The following is a 21,524-nucleotide window of genomic DNA, read 5'->3' on the forward strand; positions in this document are numbered from 1 at the left end:
TCTGCTCCCGGCTCTTTATGGCTCACAAACTTTCTATGTTAGCCTCATTTAGCACTAAAAAATCAAAAGCCTTATTATTTTAATTACAAAAAAAATACAGTTACAAACATATAACATATGAAACATTTTAACATATAACATATAAAACATTTTAATCAAACCAAGAAATGTAATGTTTTATGAGCAGTTACAACAGTCGTATATGGTGTTTATATGGAGCAAACTATTTGAATCCTAAAGGCACGTCAATCGGTTCATCCTCAATCGTCTTCTTGCGCTCTGATATTTGGGGCCATTCATCTGTAGAGGCTTCAGACGCCTGAAGAGGAGAGCACAGACAGGGGCAGTTAACAGTGTTTACATGTTTTTTGCAGCTGACCGTTGAACTTTAATGTTTCACCTGATCAAACCCATCGCCCTCGACTGTCCTCAGGGCATCAGCGCCGTCACTGTACTCCGACAGATCCTGCCAAGAAAAGAAAAACAGAAGAGAGCAATGATGTCGTGGGACTGTTGTGTCAGACTGAATATTTGAAGGATGCAGATGCAGAAATACTGACTGACCAGCTCGCCCTCATAGGCCACTCCCATTCTCTCCATCCCCAACCTGAGAGAAGAACAGACAGGTGTCAGGTAGGTAGGTAGGTAGGTATAGAGATTAGGTAGATTTGTTATTGCAGTGGCATCCTTTGACAAAACATCTGACAAACAGCGCAGACTTAAAAATATAATAGTTGTAAGATTCTGAAATCGGACATACATTGTTTGTCACGCGATTCTCCTCCCTCCCCGAGTTTCCTGTTAACCTTGTCCGAGTGTCAACAACGATTATTTAGCAACAATTTATTTAGCATTAGCATGCTACTATTTTGCAGCTAACTTGGCGAACCTGTTTCCAAAGGTAAGCTAGCGAGGCTACGATTAGCATTAGCGTAGGACTAACATAATACAAACACTGTGCAACCTCATTAGGCACAACGCAATTTTTTTTCAAATTTCGATTAGCATTAGCGTAGCTAGCTGTTTTGTGACTTTCAGCCACTGTTTGGACACAAAAAAGGACATTTTTTGGCCATTTTTATGGTTAAAATTAGCAAAGTCCAGACAGGCATTTTGAGGCTTAGGTGTTAAATAAAAAATGATTAATTGATTCATCACAATTGAACAAAGAAATAACTTACAAAGCCTTTCCTCCATACTCCACTCGGCCTTAAAAGAAAAGTAATGTGTCAAAAGTGAGGAAGAATAACATAAGAAAAAATCAGGACACAGGAATTTTACCCAAAGGTATGATCTTACTATAAAACACTCCAAATCCACAACAAATGACGACCAGGAGAATCAGGAATATGAAACATCCAAAAACAACGGCCACCACCAAGACGGGGAGACGGTTCAGCACTGGGGAAGAAACAGGAAGAAGAATGGGTATAAGGTATCTGCACGTAGAGAAGTGCTGATTCGAACACTTTCCTTTTCACAAGATCATTTGTTGCTTTCTGTTCCGTTAGCCTGTACTGAACTGGGTAAAAGGTCTTTGGTCCATTCTGCACCTTTTGCATATGGAATATGTCACTTGGAAACTAGTTTAATTGAACGCTTTCACTTGTTTTCCATCATGTGCTCGTACATTTGATCTGGATTCTTGTTATTTGTTTTCTTGTAGTGTTTTGCTCCTGCCTATCTTGGTCAGGAGGTTCTTAATCTTCTGGTTAACCCTTGGTAAATCACAGTGGGAATAATACACAACGCCTTATATGGACATCCTGGGGGTGTGCGTTTATTTCTTATGTGTTGTTGAATCACAGTTATGATTCATTTTATATCGCATCTTTTGGCATCAAAAAAACGAGCCAAGTGGACTTTGAACTGTGACGGTTCAATTAAAACAATCGGCATTACCTTCTTTATCCAAGTATCGCCCCCTGCTGCTGATAGTCGTGGTGTTGTCAAAGCTGTCAGAAACGGCACAGTGGTATGTCCCGGCACTGCTCCTCCCCACAGACAGAAGGAGTATGGATTGTTCCGGCAGCTGGTCGAACACATAGTAGAAGCTGCCGCGGTCTTGTAGAAGGGTTTTGTTGAGGAACCACTGATACCGTGGATAAGAACCCGCTGCCACCTTGCAGTACAAGCGCACGCCGACCACGGCGAAGTTTTCGGCGGTGTCGTAGTCGTAGCTAAGGGACACGGGCCCTGTGACTTTCTCTGGAGAAAGATTCAGTTTCAATTAGTTATCGTTAACTATAATAACCTTGGTTAGCTTCATCGGTCACTGAGGCAATTTCAAAACAATGTACATACCAATTTTAATGGGCAGCCACCGACTGGACGCCGTCTTTGCTCCATTGTTTGCCAGGCACCGGAAATTTCCCAAGTGTTCGCCGAAGACCATGGGCACCCTGAACACGGCACGTCTGTCTGCGCTCGTCACGTTGGCGACCGACTGTGTCCCGTTGTAGAGCGAAAACGCAACGGGTGGCGTCCCGGCTGCTGACTGACACGTGACCACAGCAGAAAAGTTATGGGAATCCTCCTTTAACACGGCGAAGGAGATGTCAGGGTCTGACACCACGGCTGGAAGGAGGGGAAGAGGATGTTACTTTGTGGAAGGAGATTTTATTCGCCAAAGATAAAAAACAAAACAAAAACAGTTAACCTTTGACTGTGATGTTGACTTTCAAGCTTCTGGAGGTGAGGACTGTTCCGTTGACGCTGTTTGAAGCCGCACATACGTAGGCGCCGATGTCTGCTGGAGTGGCTCTGAAGATGACAAAACACCATCATACCAGAAAATAACTTTGGTAGAAGCTGAAGTCACTTTTTTTTATAATATTACTTAAGTAAAAGTGTTAAAGTATATGACATTTAGTGTACTTCAGTATACCACTCTTTCCTCAAAAGAGCGTTTTTTGTTTGTTAGCGTTACTCGAATTAGTGGTTTTTGTTTGTTAGCTTTCCTCGAAAGAATGATTTTGTTTCTTAGCTTGCCTCCAACGAGTGGTTTTGTTTGTTAGCTTTCGTCGTAAGAGTAGTTTTTGTTTCTTAGTTTTCCTCAAAAGAGTAATTTTGTGTGTTAGCTTTCCTCGAAAGAGTGATTTTGTGTTAGCTTTCCTCGAAAGAGTGATTATGTTTGTTAGCTTTCCTTGAAATAGTGTTTTTTGTTTGTAAGCTTTAGCCCTGTTTTTGTTAGTAGTTGTTCCCTCTTAGGAATTTAGCCTTACAATTAGGTCCAAATCCTTGTCCCTGTGTGACAATCAACATGTAAACTCGCTTAGCCGGGAATCAAACCCATAACCTTTGAGTTGACAGACAACTCTCTCTACCACTGAGCTACCGTGGCTGTTTTTAAGGACATTTTACACCAGAAACTGTCTTTTGATACTTAAATACAGTAAACTGCTGCTCCCAACACCGTGGTCCAAGTAGTGTGTGAGTCTGGTTGAATGAGATTCCACTGACCTGTCAATCAAGAGACGATTGGTAAACGCAACATGAGTGGAGGAGACGGGCCGATCATTCAGCAGCCACTCGTAGGACACGTGGTTTCCAGCACTAACTTTGCAGAGAAGCTCCAGTTCTTTCCCCTCAAAGAACTGATCTGAAAAGGCGATGACCCTCGCGCCTCGCACTGGCTCTGCAGGACAAACACGGCAATTAATCCAGGTCTCGTGTCATATGACTAAAAAGGAGCTTTGTCGTCATAAATTTAATGATTTCATGGTCAACAAATAATATGAATTCTCTTTGCCAAGAGGATGCAACTTTGTTTTTGGTAACACTTTACTGCCAATAATTCTAATAGTGAGGTAATCTAATGACCAAAGGTATGTTTGTGAATCAAAATTGATTATCATGACAATATAAAGTGGGAATTCATCTTTCCTTTATGACCTAAACACACATTTTCCATTCCTTCACTCAGCGATGACTAGAACTATAAACACACCCCAAGTGCCACGTGAGACTCCAGGGGTTAATGCAACATTACGAATGCTATGAAACAACAACACCACAGATTCATACAGCCATCTACATCGCTGCTAACAAAGAGACTCACCAATAACCCTCAGGTAGTGCGTGTTGCTGACGGTTGGATTTATGTTGGAGTTGTTCTGCGCTCGGGCCTCACACACCAGATGTCCCTCATGAGACGTTTTAACTATCAAGATAATGGATGCAGCATTCGAATCCGGTAAGGTGGTCTCACCCAACGAAGTCTTATTGCTGCCCGTCCTGTAAAAGGCAAACAATTACAATCATTATTACTAAATAAAATGTTTTAAATGTAATACAGCGGGTACATCTGATGTATCGGTACTCACTTGAATAACGTCATGAGAACAGTTACACCCTGTGGGCGGGGTGTAAGGTCACATGTAAAAACACGGAACTTTCCCACCAAAGCCTCCGAGGGGCCGGAGATTTCTGGAGTCCCCAGGATTGTTCCATCTATGGCAAGAGAGAAAAAGGGGAAAGAAAAACAAACAAGTGTATAGACGGTATAGACATTCTGAACTGCTAAAATGAACCCTTTAACGCCTTCTGCATATTTTACCTGTAAAAGAGCCAGAAAATGTGTTTTTTGTCCAATATCTCGCAGTTATTTACAGTGTTGTGTTGTGTTGTGTTGTAACAATAAGTACAAATACTTCCGTTACTGTACTCAAGTACAAAATCCATGTATCGGTACTTTACTTTGTTGAATATATTTCTAGCAACTTTTACTTTACTTACATTTCCTCTATTACATAGTATCTTTGTTACTCGTTACTACCAAATAAAATCAGAAGAAGAAGAGTTGGTATTATGGTCACATGCTGCAACATGGGGTTAAGTGTCTTGCTCAAGGACACATATAGACTAGCAGAGCCGGGAATTGAACCCACAACCTTCCAGTTGAAAGATATTTTATATCAGAAAATAACATTTGATACTTAAGTACAGTAAATGTCATATACTTTAAAGACTTTTACTTCAGTCATATTATAAAAAAGTAACTTCAACTTCTACCAAAGTCATTGTCTGGTAAAGATACTTGTACTTTTACTCAAGTATCCCTTTAAGATACTTTATACAAGACTGCTTATTTAAGATTTACTGCATGTATCAACCGCTTAAAGTGAAGAAAACCAAAAAAACGGAATTGGATTTTAATAGTTTTACTTTAAAAAATAAATCTGCAATATAAAATGACCTATAAATGTGAAATATAAATATACTCTAGGATGCCCATATAAGGAGTTGTGTATTATTCCCACTGCAATTTACCAAGGGTAAACCTGTGGCACAGATCCGTGCCATGTGAGCACAAAGGGTGAAAGTAGTATTGAGCCATTAGTGGACCTAACATTGACTAACACACACACACACACACACACACACACACATAGACTTACTGTGGTTGCTACAGTGGCACACGCCTGTAAAAAAGGAAGAAGACATTAAAGAGGTTTAAAACATGTGTCAAACATCACAGCGATGGAAAGTGTGGCGCGTTTGTGTTGATGAGCTCACCCAGCATGGCCACAAAAACAGAAGCAAACATTCTCCAAGGAGAAACGGTGACTTTATTCCCATGAACGACAAACATGACTTCGCTCAACTGTGGCGGCGGATCGAGTGTTGACAGTTACAAACAGAGCTGAAGCATCTCACACACACACACACACACACACACACATTCTTGTAGTTGCTGCATACTGAGGACCGGGTATAAGTGCTGACAAATTGAGGACCAGCATTTCCACTTTATAAATCAACACACAATTACAAATATCTACTTCATGAATGACATCTATAAAGAACTACTGGGCGCAGTACCATAAAATGTCTGCAGGTGGAGCTCCAGAGCAAAAAAGTGTGTGAAACACCAGGACTGGAAAACAGATTTTTGGACCTCTGTTAAAAACAGAGTATAGCATGTTTACAACCTAAGGAAGTGATTTCAATGAAAACAAAGTGAGGACCGGTTTAAAATGTCCTCACTTTGGAAAAATTACCTCACTCTGTTGGTTAAAAACCCTCACTGGTCCTCAGTATGCCACAAGTACAAGAACACCCACACACACACACACACACGTGCAAATAACTGATAGCATTACATTACACCTCCCTGCTGTACCCTCCCTCTCTGTAAACACCAAAGGATGAAAAGTCAGACATATGATTCAAATTTAAAACATTTTATTTTGAAAAAAAAAAAAAGACAGTATGAAGTAGTTTTCCCGTAAAATAACTGCTTCTTGCACCCTGTTATAAATTGGCACAGGAAGTAATACATGCAACTATAAGTGGTGATGGTTCGTCCTGTCTCACCATATTCAGATCTCTTGGTCTCTTGGACAGAGCTGTGTTTGTCATATGTGGAGAGAAAAATATATACATTTGTAATAAAAGTAGATCAGCAAAAGTAAAAAAAACAAAAACGCAGAAAGGTCAAAATGTGCGCTTCATAAATATCTCTGTAAATGTTTTTGATTTCTTTTTTCAATCATGAGGCCGGATCATTCGTTTCGAGAAGCACTTCCCCTCCGAGGAAGTTCCTATTTTATCTATAGTTTTCTTGTAAATGAGTAAGAAATCATTGTCCTGTAAAAACATCTATAACTGGATGATTAGAAGTTTAACATAGTGTCCAATTTCTATATATGACTAGAACCAAACTGACCCCTGGATCTTGACCCCTGGGTTACTCTATGTTGGAAAAAAAGTTTCTATTTTCTTCAACTTGTGAATTTCAGTTCTTATTTATGGGTTCCTCTGATTTTCCCTTGTGTCATCTTTTAGTTTTCCTATTTAGTTTGTAGTTCTTGCGAGTGTGTGCCATAGTTTTACTTCCTGTATTTGTTTTTCCTGATTTCCCTCCTTTGTCGATTGTCTGACGCGATTCATCTGTGTCTTTCACTTCTTTGGAGTCTTAGGAGGACCTGACCTGGGCGGCTCACGCTTCTGAGCTAGTAACGAAGGCCCAAAAAGAGACTCTACTCTCTGAGGGCTCTTTGGAAGCACTACATCCTTCAGAGACTGTTGCCTTGAGGCAGATACTTTAAAGGGGACATATTATGCAAAATCAACTTTTTAATCATTCAATTCAGGGGTTCTCAAAGTTCTGATACCTGAGGGCCAATTTAGGAACCCAAAATTGGACTGAGGGCTGCCAAACAAAAAAAAAACGGAAAAAAACCCAGAAAGAAATCCCATTTGTAATAATTTTAATGACCAGATTGCAGTTCTACAGTTTACACTGATCGGTCTGTATCCAGTAATGTCCAATAAACATTTAACAAACTTAGTAGCTCCTGGATTAAAACTATCAACTGTAATTCATTGCGGGTCACCAGAAATGTTTCTGCGGGCTGCCATTGGCCCACGGGCCGCACTTTGAGAACCAATTATTTAAATCCTTTTATTTGAGTCTCTGGAGGTCCTATCCGTCTTCAAAGTGTGAAAAAAGCCAAATACTAACTGCTGTTAGCTCCCAGTAGCCTCTGTGGTGATGTAATTTCCTGTCCTTTAAGTTTCGTTTGAGTTTTTTTAAGGTGGACCTTTAAGGTGGACTTAAAAAGATACTACTAAACCAAGCGATCTGAACAGGGCTGTTTTGGCAGGGTGATTGAACTGCTATGATGCTTCATCCTTAAGGTATTTTGACCAAAGCATGTCACAGACATGTTCATTAGGACACCAGGGAACTAGGATAACTAGGTGAAATAGGGTATAATATGTATAATATTTGGCTCCTATAGTTGGCGTGTGGTTGGTTTACCTGACACTAGACGTCATAGTCTGCAGAGAAATTCTCAGCCTGCTGTTCTCCTGACCCGGACCAGCAGGGCTCAGACAGAGGAATTGCTTGAGGACTGGACATGAGAAGGTAAAGAAGTCAACTGGTTTTGCTTCAGTTACAGAGACGGCCATCTTTAAGATGCACTGACTTCAAAGCTTACTTTGTCATATCGATGTGTGGCTGAGCTGAAAAAGAAGAGACACGGGAACATTCATTATCGAATTTCTGTCTCACGTTTCCTGTGAATTTCACCTGTGAACACACACCTTGTTTTGGGTCGAACATCCTGTAAATGCAAGCGACGCCGACGGCCATCATCAGAAGAAGGAAGCAGCAGAACGCAATGGCGATAGTCTCTGTCGTGCTCTCGAACGCCTCTGTTTAAGAGAGAGAGAGACGATGATGAGGCAGGTGAGGCGTGACCTATTGTACAGTTAGTACATGTACTGCAAGTTTTTCTTTTTTACTTGGTGGTGTTTCAGTGGAAGGAGTTGCTTGAGGCATGGAGATAAGGCTCCTGTCTGATTGAGAGTGAAAAAATACAAAATATGAGGTCGTGAAGAGTGCAAATCATGTATTTATGATATACACATATATATATGTGTGTGTGTGTGTCTATATATGTATATATATGTGTGTGTGTCTATATATGTATGTATACACATATATGTAAATATGTATGTATATACATATATATGCGTATGTTTATATATACGTATACATGCATATGTACATGTATATATGTATATATACATATATAAATATATATACACATATATACATACATATATATATACATATGGATATACATATTGGAGTCTGTTCTTTTGCCTTCTTGCCAGGATGTAGATCATAGACTGTATATAAAAATGGTGGAAGTGATGTTTTGCGCTGCTCTATGCCATACCATGTTTGAAATAAAGAAAATAATTTCCATTTTTCCATTTTCCTGAGGAGTAAATGATCAAAATCACTAGTTCCCAGTCTCCGTCATGAAATATTCCCATTCGGGGGCCACACGTTTTAATGGAAAACACACAAAAATTGTATAGGTGACCCCAAACCTTTGAACCGTAGTGTATGTCATTATCATTATGTCTTTTTACCTGCATAACGGACCAGCACAGCTCCACTCCCCACCCAAGGCCCCGAGTCCTCGTAGTCGTCCCTGACCCTGCAGCGGTAATACTCAGACTCCTCTGAGTCCAGCTTGGTGAGGACAAGGGTTCGTCTATTGTCGGCGAAGGCAAAGTGAAACTGCGTGGACTGACTGTGGGCGTCCACGTGTGTCTCAGCGGAAGGAAGGGCGGTGTCATTCAAGAGCCAGGAGATGTGAGGGAAAGTCCCTCTGCCGACCAGGCACCTCAGTCTGGCTGCAGCCAGTTTGGAGTCGGCTCTGTAGAGATATTCAACCTCCACGTTTACGTCACCGCCAACTGGGACTGGACGACCAGAGAGGAGAGAGAGAGGATGATGAATGAAGACGTTGTAGGGGGGTGGGGGAATTATCACGTATTACATTTACTCTTCTATGTGTCTTGTGTAGCTCATACCCACTTCCAGAGTCACGGGCTCACTCATCAATTCCTGCATTTCGGTTTTAACTCGGCATCGTGCCACGCCCATGTCCAGGCCGGGCACCATGGCAACGGGGAACCAGGCAGCGAGAGATTCCGTCGCCGTGACAGATCCCACTTCTTTGTCATCTACGGAAAGAGAGAGGTTGACAGGATAGCTCCCCCTCGTTGACCAGCAGGTGACGTTGCCGCGGTAACTGTCCCCCTCTTTGTAGATGGAGAAGGAGATCTTTGGCTTTGACACGTACACTGAGGAGATGAGGAATGAGGAAGGCAGGTGCATGAATCATAATTATATGGCCAAAATACAGCATATAATTCAAAAGTTTGGGGTTGCTTGCAAAATGTGCACTTTTTTTCAGTGAATATAACATTGAATGAATCAGAAATACACTCTATACATTGTTAATGTGGTAATTTAAAAATAAACCACTATTCTAGCTGCAAACGTCTGGTTTTTATGATTTCCCCACTCTCTCTCTATCTCTATATATATCTACCTTTGACTGTCACCTGGACCTCGGTGCTGGCTGCAAACCTACTGGTGTCATGGACCATGGACCAGGCTGTGCAAGAGTAGAAGCCAGCATGCTCTGGAGTCAGCCTCTCCACCACCAGCGTGTTCCCGGCGAGGAGGAAAAGCGAAGAAGTCGAAGATGTCACTTCCTTCCTGTTGAAAAACCACGTGTAGGAGAGGTGCGAGCCCCTGGCGACGGTGCATTTGAGGATGAGGCGCGAGCTCTCGTATGCGACCGGGGGGAAGGGTTCAGAGGTCACTCTGGTGTTTGATGGTGGAGCTGGATGTGAAAGAAGAAAGGTAAGGGTTAATTAACCCTCAGAACACATTTCAACACATTACTACACTACTGTTCAAAAGGTTTGGGGTCACGTAGAAATTGCGACTTTATATCACTACTAAAAATGCCAGAAAAATGAATCATAATTTTGACTCAACAACAAGTTTTAAAGCATGAATATGTGACCTATAAAAGCACACCCCAGGATGTCCATATAAGGTGTTGTGGATAATCCCAACAGCGATTTACCATGGGTGCACCTGAGTTAAGTGAGTGATTTCTGTTACTCACTGACTACGCTCAGGTTGATAACGTTGCTGACTTCTGTGCTTCCTCCAGTCGACGCCCTGCAGTGGTACGACCCCGCTGATGCTGTCGTGACCTTGAGAAAGAATGGCGCGCGTTGGTTTCCTTGGAGATCGGTGCCAGTGGCGAGGAGGAACGCACCATCCCGCATCAGCTCATAGGTGACCGGTGGAGGAGCGTCGGGTGCGATACACCGGAAGGCCACCCTTGAGCCAAGATAGGCCATGTGGGGACCAGTCAGGACTGGATGAAGAGACACTGATCCAGCTAAGGAAAGAAATAAGACATGTTTTTTAAATTAAGAATTAAGAAGGAAAAGCACTTTTTTTTTCAATCAATATAACATTAAATGAATCAGAAATACACTCTATACATTGTTAATATGGTAAACGACTATTCTAGCTGCAAACGTCTGGTTTTTAATGGAATATGTACATAGGTGTATAGAGGCCCATTTCCAGCAACCATCTCTCCAGTGTTCTAATGGTACATTGTGTTTGCTAATCGCGTTATAAGGCTATTGGATGATTAGAAAACCCTTGAAAACCCTTGTGCAATTATGTTAGCACAGCTGGAAACAGATTTGCTGGTTCTTTGACAAAAGGGCAAAATTATTCTTTTGAATAAGAATCATTATTTCTAATCTTGTCAATGTCTTGACTATATTTTCTATGCATTTTGCAACTCTTTTGATGAATAAAAGTGTGACTTTTAATGAAAAACACAAAAATATTGTATGGGTGACCCCCTTTAGGTGTACAAAGATATTTATGGGTGGTGTATTCATATGTTTGGCTGCCAATAAACCCTCCTAAATGTCCCACACTGAACCTTTAAATAGAGTAAAGATCATCTTTAGCTTATACACAGTTATGAGTAACAAACAAAAAAAAGACGTCAATATCTCAAGCACCACTTTGACAAACGTACTTATCTCGATGATCAAACTCGCCAGTGCTGGAAAGAGAAATCGACAACACATTGCAGTTAAAAGTTATAATACGAGTCCATTTAAATACTTTACATTTATGTTGTCGTTTCAAATAAAAGTCAAGTTACTCACCCAAAATTGGCAACAAATCAAGGGTCTGTAGATTCCTCATAACACTGCTATGTATTTATGATGGACATGGTTTCTCTGGCTGTGTGTGTGTGTATGTGTCAGGACTCAGGGTGTTGCACATGTGTTGAACATAGATAACACACTGAGCTGCGGGTCTGGCTTTAGTTTAATGATCTAAGTAAACACAAACGAGTGAAAAAAACAACATGGAAGGATGGAAGATACCTATAAATATTACGTTATCTTTGAAAAGGACATGAGAAATACCAATTATAACGCTTCCATAGATGTGAGATTTACACAAAACATATTGTTGACTGTTTTTACCCGACAGGCAGTGGAGCATTGGTTTTAGTCCCACATTCTGCCTTTCTTGCACATCTGGAGTCAGATATCATTATAATAACATAAGGGGTGAATGCATGAATCTGTCATGTCATGGCTGGGTTGCCAACCTGGGACCAGGCCATAAATAATACATTATATGTGCAAAAATGGGCCGGACTTAAGCATAACAACTACACTCTTTGTATCACTGTCCATCATATAACTGTGAAAGTGAGTGTTTTAATGTTATTTATTTACAGGCAGCTCATGCTGCGGTCAGGAGGAAGTCAGCGAACTGTGATTTTCTGTCACTTTTCAGCCACTGACGGCGTCTCCGTCCTCTCCGACGGCCGCAGCTCGCGCTCTGCGGTTGTCCTTGTGACGCCTGAGCAGCGTCGTGTGCTGTTTCACCAGGAAACGCTTGTCTGAACTACTCTGCAAGATAAACACGTACAATAAAAGACATCTAAGCATAAATTATTGTCTCTCTTCGATTGATTTTTTTTGAAGGTAGGTAGGAGCTGTTTGAGGTGTCTCTCTCACCATCACCAGCATGTCTTTGAGTCTCTCGATGGCCTTCTGATTGGCTCGTCCCCGTGACACATAGGAGGTTAAGATTATTCTGAAGGAACAAAGTGCCGTGTTGTAACGTAACTGTACTTCAGTAGAAAATCCACATTTCCTCTAACTATCTTTGTCCGACAAACACAGAGAGAGTTGTCTGAAGCCGAAAGTCTTCAGAGTTACACACTACAGCTTTAAAGACAGATGGCTCGTATTGATAGATCATCATCACATTATTTGTTCTTATTTTATTTTCACCTGTAAAAAAGATCATAAGTCATTATTTTTACTTTCTTACTCTGAACTTACATTTCAGCGAGGATGAGCGGCAGGGCAAAGGCCTCGGAGGCCAGGTAGCGGAGGGTGCTCCTTGCAAGGCTGGGTAGACTTTCGACACACACTCCGCCCAAGTTAAACACCGCGTCTCCATTTCCAAACGGACCACAGGACGACCTGGACATGGAATATGAAGGGAACGTGCAACAGAGTAAAACGAGGTGCTTTGGAAATTCAAATGTATATGGCTGCAGTGATGTTTGCTCTACAGCAGTAACTGTCACAGACGTGTTCAGTGTTGAGTCTTGCTGATAGAGGTCGACGCCCACGGTGGTCGCAGCCATGATGAGACCGAGCAGCAGCATGAAGTGGAACAACACCGACGTGGACGCTCGAAACATTCTGTCCTCAGCGACACAGCATCGCAGGACAGTGAACTGAAAACAGTGTGAGAGACGCGGACATTACCGGAATGAATGATGAGGATAGGTGAATGATGGGGACATGTTAATGAAGTGGACAGGTGAATGATGAGGACAGGTGAATGGTGAGGACAGGTGAATGATGAGGACAGGTGAATGATGGGGACAGATGAATGATGAGGACAGATGAATGATGAGGACAGAAGAATGATGAGGACAGGTGAATGATGGGGACAGGTGAATGAATGATGAGGACGTCAATGAATTATGAGGACAGGTGAATGGTGAGGACAGGTGAATGGTGAGGACAGGTGAATGGTGAGGACAGGTGAATGATGAGGACAGGTGAATGATAAGGACAGATGAATGAGGAGGACAGGTGAATGGTGAGGACAGGTGAATGATGAGGATATGTTTATGAAGTGGACAAGTGAATGATGAGGACAGGTGAATGATGAGGACAGGTGAATGATAAGGACAGATGAATGAGGAGGACAGGTGAATGATGAGGACAGGAATAAAAGCTGTTCTGTAACTACTCCAAAAAAACATCACCTTTTTGATGTAGAATGTGGCCACCAGTGTGACAGTTCCTATGAAAGGCAGCAGAGGGCAGTAGTAGATTCCCACCCAGGACACAGTCTGACTGTACACCAGATCCAACACGTTGAAAGGGATCAGAAAGTGTTGTTTCCCAGACAACCGGGACAGCAAGGACGTGGGGTACTTCTCCTGCATCAGCCTGTCAAAGAGAGTTAAGGCATGAACTGTGTGGAATCTGCTCGAGAAAGCCGCCGCACAGTCACATTTACAGGACAGTATGTTTCCATTCAAACCACAAGACAGAAAGACTGTTGATTTTCGAGTGAACCCACTTCCTGGGGTAGTTGAGAAGAAAGGCGGTGCAGAAAGTGGCAAGGAAGTTGAAAACGCACAGCTTGTACACCTCTCTGCCAAACTGGTTCTCCCTGCAGTGATGCTGTAAAGCATCAAACACATGACGGAAATTGTAAATCAGTCAATATAGTAGATATAATACTGGTCGGTGTTTACTGTTTAGGTCACTGAAAATCTCTCAACTCACCTGCTGATTTTCTTTTATGGTTTTGAAAAGGAAAAACAAGTAGATTCCCAGTGAGGCCAGCTTCAAGAAGATGCTCCTGATGAAAAGACAGCGTGTGTGTGTTAATACAAATGAAAATAATGACTCGATCAGTCATTCCCGTATCCCTGTGCACTTCACTCACCTCACAAGCGTGATGTTCACCTGCATGGTGGAAGAGTAGTCTTCAAAGGACGAGATCTTGCGAAAGACGTGAGGGAGGAGCAGATTGACGAAGGCGATGGTGATGGGAGGAAGATACTGGAGGAACAGACTGACCAACCAGTTGGGACCACTCTGAGAAACACACATTTTTATTATTGTTTTATTATTCATTAGCCCTCTTATTGTTGATTAAAAGGTGCTTTATAAAATAAATTGGACTGGACTGGAAAACTAGATGTAGTCGGCATCAACTTCACCTCGTTCAGTGATGTCCATGTGGCAAAGACGATGAGGTAGAAGACTCCACCCAGCAGAGACACAACAAGTATGTTGAGGATGAACCTGAGCAGGTAGAGGCGCACCTTCTGTCCAAGTGTCCTCTGAGCTTCTCGCAAGGAGAAACTCTGCTCCTCCAAAAAAAGCTGCAGAAATGGTAAGAAAGAGCATCAAAAATAACTGCAGTTACTGCACAATATATCCTTTATTTTATTTTTCAAACAGAAAGTTTCATGTGAAAAGTATTGTTGTACTTTTACATTTTCATTATTATTGCTATTTTCCACGTATGTATCTATGTATCTATGTATCTATCTATCTATGTATCTATCTATCTATCTATCTATCTATCTATCTATCTATCTATCTATCTATCTATCTATCTATCTATCTATCTATCTATCTATCTATCTATCTATCTATCTATCTATCTATCTATCTATCTATCTATCTATCTATCTATCTATCTATCTGTCTATCTATCTGTCTATCTATGTACACGTGTTTCTTAAACTCCAAATTGGGGGACATTGAGACATGCTCCGTAAAGAAAAGGTTGCGTGTAAAGTGAAACTTGAGAGAATATATTAACCCTGAGCATCAAATTAAACTGCAGAATATGGGCTACCAATGTTCCAGTTGTCAAAAACACACTCCCTGTAGTTCAAATGAAAGCTGAGCCTCATTTCGGAGATAAAATCCAAAGAATAAAGAGAATAGAAATCGGTTCGCCTTAATCTTACCTTTGAAGTTTATCCGTGAAAAGTAATTTTCTTTCCAGTCTAAACAAAACTACACTCAAAACATTCCGGGCGTTACTAGCTGACATAGGGGAAGTAGTGTTCTGCTGCTTGTCATTGGCTAACAAAGCTGTCAATCAAAATGTCATTATTATTGAGGTAGAAGGCTCCACTTCTCAACGTAGTGAGTGAGTTACTCTATAATGAGACATTATTTTGTGACATCTTGTTCGAGATGGAGGCATCGTACCTTGAGGTCGTTCCTGATGAAGCTGTGTTTGAGAGTCGCGGCGGCCGGGTCCAGGACGGTGAAATCCCAGCCGCAGAAGATCTTGTAGCTCACATTCATGCTGTAACGCTTCCCGAGCATCCATCTGTGTTTGAAGCCAACTGTGGTTCTGTCACAGACAATTACACATCACATACTACAGTATGTCATCCAAAAGTTGACAAAAAAGTCATAGTATAGTATGTCGTCCAAATTTTGACAAAAAAGTCATAATATAGTATGTCGTCCACATTTTGACAAAAATGTAATATTATAGTATGTTGTCCACATTTTGACAAAAATGTAATATTATAGTATGTTGTCCACAATTTGACAAAAAAGTCATATTAAAGCATGTCGTATACATTTTGACAAAAAAGTCATACTTTAGTATGTCATCCAAAAACTTTGATGTCAGCAAAGACTGCTGAATATTTGATACGGCTGTCTGCTCTCAGACTACACTGACCTTCGAACCACCATGATGAGACTGAGGATGAGGATGGTGAGGATTCCAGTGAGGTACAGCAGGGGTGTGTTTAAACACGACAGATTCAGAGAGCCGCGTGTATAAAAACCATAGAAGACTGGAGAACGATCCACATAGCCCTGTAAAGAGGAAAATCCAATTCTAAACCTAGCCTTAAAAAAATATATTTAATGTTCTGAGGATGTCAAAGACAAAGACACATACTTACCGATCCATTGAAGAAATCTAAGATGGAATCGTTGCCTCCAAATCGCAGCGGTTCTGTAAAACACCAGAGATTTTTAGCAATCTCTATGGAGTTCTCTTAGTTTTCTTTTTTTCATTCATCTGTCATTAAGCGGGACTCACCACTGACATTGCTCCTGCCATAAAATGTTGTCGGCCCCAGAATGAAACCCCAGACGAATGCACAGTGCAGGAGGTTTAAGTAAATCAGATATCTCAGGAAAACAAAATAGGCCTTCACGCCAACGCCAAACCTGCCTGGAAATCAAATCAAACTCCACATTGTAAGACTTTAGAATGTTAAGTTGAGCAGTCTAAATGTCCAGTGTGTAACGTGTATGCATTGTCTTAAAGTTCTCAAGTTAAAGTAAAAAAGTCTCATTGTTTTTAATTAAAGCCTTGATCCTGCCTGTCTTACCTTCAACGGCATGGAGCGTGTGCTGCCATGGCAATACAGCTGACAAAGCTCCTCCCATCTGCTCCCACACCCTCCTCCTGCTTATGCTCTGGCTCCGCCTCCAGGACTCCCAAAATCCAATATTGCTAATTTGCATCTTCCTCTGAATCCTAATCAACAGCACAGACATGACAGTTCATGAGTTCAGCTGAACGTCTCTCTTTTTGAAATCTGTAATTGGGTCTGGTGAAAAGTTCTCGGAGTGTATAGTAAATTCTCCTACCTGGCACGTCGCTTCGCCTGAAGACACAAGGCCAGGTTCCTGAGTGGCTGCATAGGCTCCTTGTCTCTGGATCCTCTGGACCGGTGGCCATGATTGCGGAGCGTCTCCCCCGGCTCTGTGCTGTCCCGCTTGGCCTCGCAGACTTCCAAAAAGCCCTGTCTGCTCTGGCCAGGCCGGCATGCCTGGATGCTGGGCAGCTGATCGAATATCTCCGTCTGATAGTACTCACAGGAGTCTTCGGACACGGTGGAGTGAGTGCTATCGTCTGTGGTGACAGTGACAGACGTGATTTCCTTTACATGAATTTACATGCGAGGTGTTTACAATTACAATTACCATTGATTACTTGGACATGAATATCATGATGAGCATGTTAGAAAAACAACCAAAAAACGTACTGTTGTGGAAATTCTCTGCGAAGAATGAAATAGAGAACTTCTGCCGGCTGACAAGGTTTTATTTTCTTTGCAAAGATAACCCATCTACACATCTACACACAAGTGATCCTAGCTGGAGAAAAACCCAGAGCATAGTGAGCCCTCCACATTTATACCTGAGCAACTCCCCTTTCGCATTCCTCCAATAGAGAAAGCAGTCTGCCTTTCCAGGCTATGTTTTCACACCTCTTTGTCTACTGTAGGTATCGGGGAGCCGACAACCTAATTACACAATATACAAAAGGACCTTGTATTCTGTGCACATTTAAAAAAACAACAACCAAATTTTGAGTAGATGCAGATTTGTGTCGTTTCTGTTACCTGATAAGAGTCTCATGAAGTTGACAGTACGGCGATCTTCCATTTTCCTCCCTCCTTGAACTTCCTCTTTAACGACACCCAGTCGTCTCTCTTCACACAAGTTGTCGCCCATCTCCACTCAAGGCACGACCTGTGACTGAAGAGACTTCCGCTATTTGCACCAAAGTAATATCTTGTTTTCTGAGGCCCCCTGAGCAGCCGATCTGTGGTTTGTTTTGTTCCTTTACGCCTCTCTCTGACATGTGCGGCACATGTTAGATCTGTCCACACATTGACTGACTGACTGACTGACTGTGGCTAAATTTGACAGCTCACAGGAAATCACATGGCAGGATGTTGACACAGGCAAATGCAGGGTGTAGCAGAAAATATCCAAAAAATATTTCACACTATATACACATCTGTCTATCAATCTACTAAATCTATTTAACTAGATTAGCATAACAGGGTCTAATGTTTCATCATTCTGGGTAATGCTCTGTCATTTAGAGCCTGTGTTTGAAACTAATGCACAGGATGAGAAAGCAAACAACAAAAGGCTCTTTCCACACACTTACTACACCACAAGGACATTTGAGGTTTCTCGCCAGTGTGCCATTTACTAAGAAGCATGAGTGGCTTTTCGTATATGACATCATTCTAACATACTTGGTTTCTACTCTTCTTAGACATTTTGTTTTTCTGATTATCAAAAATAGTGAATAAAAACACCAGGGGATCAGTAATGTGACAAGGTTCAAGTCAAAAACTGATCACCTGAATAGCAAGCTAACTAACTAACTAGCTAGCAGTGTGTGTGTGTGTGGGTTTGTGTGTGTGTGTGTGTTTGTTGACCTTATTTTGTTGACTGCCCTTTGACTTGAAGCTGGTGACATAACAAACAGCATGACAGTGTATTTATTAGCCATAGTCAGGGTGTGACCAGGTAAGTACAGGTGAGTCAGGACGACGGACAGGAAGTCATTGTTCGGACTTGTTTTTTTCAGAATGTACCATATTACTTACCTATTAGTAACATTTTTTAAAAACCTGTATTTTCTTCTTTGTGTAACACACACCGTATGCCTTGCTCCTTCAATATATCGCGTGTTACATGGTATTATTGCGTTGTTCCAATGGCTCACGTCAAGCTAAGTAGGACTGCACCATGAGTACCAACTTTGTAGGGGCCACACTTAATATCAAAGCAGCATAACATGAATAGGATGATTAATTGCTTTGATTCAGAGTGTGGCAGATAGTTATAATGCAATTGTGTTTCTTTTGTGGACAAATACACGATTCTCTGCTCGGCTTTTTTTGTTTTATAAAAACAAAAACAGAAACCTCACGCCCCTCTTTGACGAATGGTTTGTCCCCCGCTGTCCGGTAGAGCGTGCACTCACCACTGTGATTGACAATCGCTACAGCGGAGTATGGCAGAGCTCGCGGTGCGTTTGAACGGGTGAGTTATCCTCGACTGTCCGACAAGTTTGTACGTTCGTGTCAAGCATTTTAATTTTTACTTTACTATATTCGTATCGATTAATAAAAAAACCCACACAGTTTCTGTGACCTCTTTTGGCTGTTACCCGAACCTGAAACTGGTTGGACAGCCCGCAGCAGCCTGCCGCTTTTCTCCCATGACTGGTCTGTTAAAGTTAGTTTGTTAGTCGACGACAACAACAACACAAATGAGTCAGAGTCTTTCTAAATACATATATTGAGTCCGTTTTGACCATTGTCGCTTGCTTTGTATAAACGAGTCACTACATGTTCGTGTGAGTGAACTGTACAAGTCTATTGTGCAACGGTAGCAGCGGGGTTTGTTGAAGTAAGTGTCTTATCTGTGTTCATGGAAAATAATGTTCTGTGTATGTTTTGTTTTTTTCCATATCTTTGTTTCCTGTCTGTGGTTTTGCTACCAGTTAACTTATGCTAGTATGTATGTATTGTTGGCTGAATGACGATCATGATTAGTTTCATTATCGATTATTCAGTCTTGATTGATTAATCTGTTGTTTGGTCCAAAAATGTTATCATTTTCACTGCAGTTAATATTGATAATTATGATGATAAAAGACAATTTTATCATCATAATTATTTGGTAAATAGGGATGCAACTACTAGGGTTGGGGGAAAAATCGATTCGCATAGGAATCACAATTCTGAATTCATAAACTTCCAAAATCGATTTTTTTTTTTAAAGTTTCTATTTTGAAAAACCACACAAAACACCAGTTTGTCTTATTTGTGTACAGTTTATTTTTGTAACTTCTGGTCTAGTCTAAGCTTTTATTTATGCCAAGTTATTTTTTACAGTACAGTACGTAAGTTTTTATTTTTTTTGAATGAATAAATGTTAACTTTTGTCTTAAGTTTGCCTTTGTGTGATCACATTATCACATTATGAATCGAGAATTGTATGAATCGAATCAGTTGATTCGAAAATCGATTTTGAATCGAATCGTGACCCTAACAATCATAATCGTGAGCCACCCAAAGATTCACATCCCTAGCAACTACCCAGCTAACAATTTTTGGTTTTGGTAACGTTACCTTTTGGTTGCGGGAACGTTCCCTAAAGGTCTCCCCCCTAGGTCCTCCTGTGGTTGATATGGAAAGTTTTCCTAACGTTCCCCCGACGTTACAAAAACATGTCAATACCAGTACAAACAATACCTAATAAGCATTATATGAAATATGCTTTTTAGCATCCGTCTGCTGACCTCTGCACTGTGCTTCCTTTGTACCAAAACAGTTCCACGTCACCGTCTTCTTTCTCCATTGTCTTCATTTTCATCCTCTGTTTCCCAGGCCAAAGTACGATGCTTATCTGAAAAGATCATGGTTTGGAAAGACAAGTCTCTCTGCTGCCATGTTTACTGTGGCTTTGTGCCCCCCTCCTGATCCGTCTGTTGTCCTCCTGTGGTTGATATGGAAAGTTTTCCTAATGTTCCCCCGACGTTAGTTTTTGGTTTGCACATTTGGTTCCCATAACCACGTTTGTCACAACCTTTAGAGAACGTTCTCTAAAGGTTCCCAAAATGTTCCCCTAACGTTACATTTCTACAACCTTCATACAACCTATAGATAATGTTCTCTAAAACAATTCAGTTTTAATGATTACGTTGTTATATGGAGCAAAGAAACCAGAAAAGCTGAAAAAGTTTTCATTTTGGGGAAAAAAGACGCATCAAACTGATGACTCAATTATCAAAATAGTTGACGATTTAATTGGTACAAAAACATGTCAATACCAGTACAAACAATACCTAATACGCATTATATGAAATATGCTTTTTAGCATCCGTCAGCTAACCACTGCACTGTGCTTCCTTTGTACCAAAACAGTTCCACGTCACCGTCTTCTTTCTCCATTGTCTCCATTTTCATCCTCCGTTTCCCAGGCCAAAGTACGATGCTTATCTGAAAAGATCATGGTTTGGAAAGACGAGTCTCTCTGCTGCCATGTTTACTGTGGCTTTGTGCCCCCCTCCTGACCCGCGTCCGTTGGCTTTTGTCAGTGCTGTGGGAACTGTTTGCCGTGCAGTTGCTAAGAGCTGTCGGGGTGGACAAATTCCTTTACACTCAAACGCTTTGACCTTGTGTCCACTGATAACTCGCCTCTGTTTCATCCTTTGTTCTGCAGTGTTTTCATTTGTGGAGGAATTGTCGCTGTGACTAAATCCGTACTGCTCCTCTTCACATCTTGGAGCC

The 21,524-nt window shown here is 41.4% G+C and overlaps 2 protein-coding genes across 2 annotated transcripts; both read right to left on the reverse strand.

Moving 5' to 3' along the window:
- Nucleotides 1-138: 138 nt before the first annotated feature.
- LOC310940670 (Fc receptor-like protein 5) lies at nt 139-5,524 on the reverse strand (the record flags this gene model as incomplete). The annotated part of the gene is made up of 13 exons (XM_083905659.1): nt 139-319; nt 401-466; nt 565-607; nt 1,182-1,209; nt 1,300-1,401; nt 1,903-2,208; nt 2,305-2,577; nt 2,660-2,763; nt 3,463-3,637; nt 4,061-4,236; nt 4,326-4,452; nt 5,400-5,423; nt 5,518-5,524. 13 exons carry the CDS (start codon nt 5,522-5,524, stop codon nt 224-226), a joined length of 1,527 nt encoding a protein of 508 aa, XP_083761785.1. The 3' UTR covers nt 139-223.
- Nucleotides 5,525-7,774: 2,250 nt separating this feature from the next.
- On the reverse strand, nt 7,775-17,937 carry tmc8 (transmembrane channel-like 8; the record flags this gene model as incomplete). Its single annotated transcript, XM_083905660.1, has 25 exons — nt 7,775-7,862; nt 7,950-7,974; nt 8,056-8,166; nt 8,257-8,310; nt 8,896-9,231; nt 9,343-9,615; nt 9,867-10,163; nt 10,455-10,736; nt 11,400-11,426; nt 12,183-12,294; nt 12,403-12,481; nt 12,733-12,876; nt 12,988-13,136; nt 13,677-13,863; nt 13,997-14,100; nt 14,206-14,281; nt 14,369-14,520; nt 14,646-14,810; nt 15,655-15,802; nt 16,142-16,281; nt 16,371-16,423; nt 16,511-16,645; nt 16,806-16,954; nt 17,068-17,332; nt 17,826-17,937. 25 exons carry the CDS (start codon nt 17,935-17,937, stop codon nt 7,775-7,777), a joined length of 3,663 nt encoding a protein of 1,220 aa, XP_083761786.1.
- Between the last annotated feature and the right edge of the window lie 3,587 nt (nt 17,938-21,524).

Source organism: Microchirus variegatus (assembly GCF_963457635.1).
Source record: "Microchirus variegatus genome assembly, chromosome: 19".
In the NCBI taxonomy this organism is placed as follows: domain Eukaryota; kingdom Metazoa; phylum Chordata; class Actinopteri; order Pleuronectiformes; family Soleidae; genus Microchirus; species Microchirus variegatus.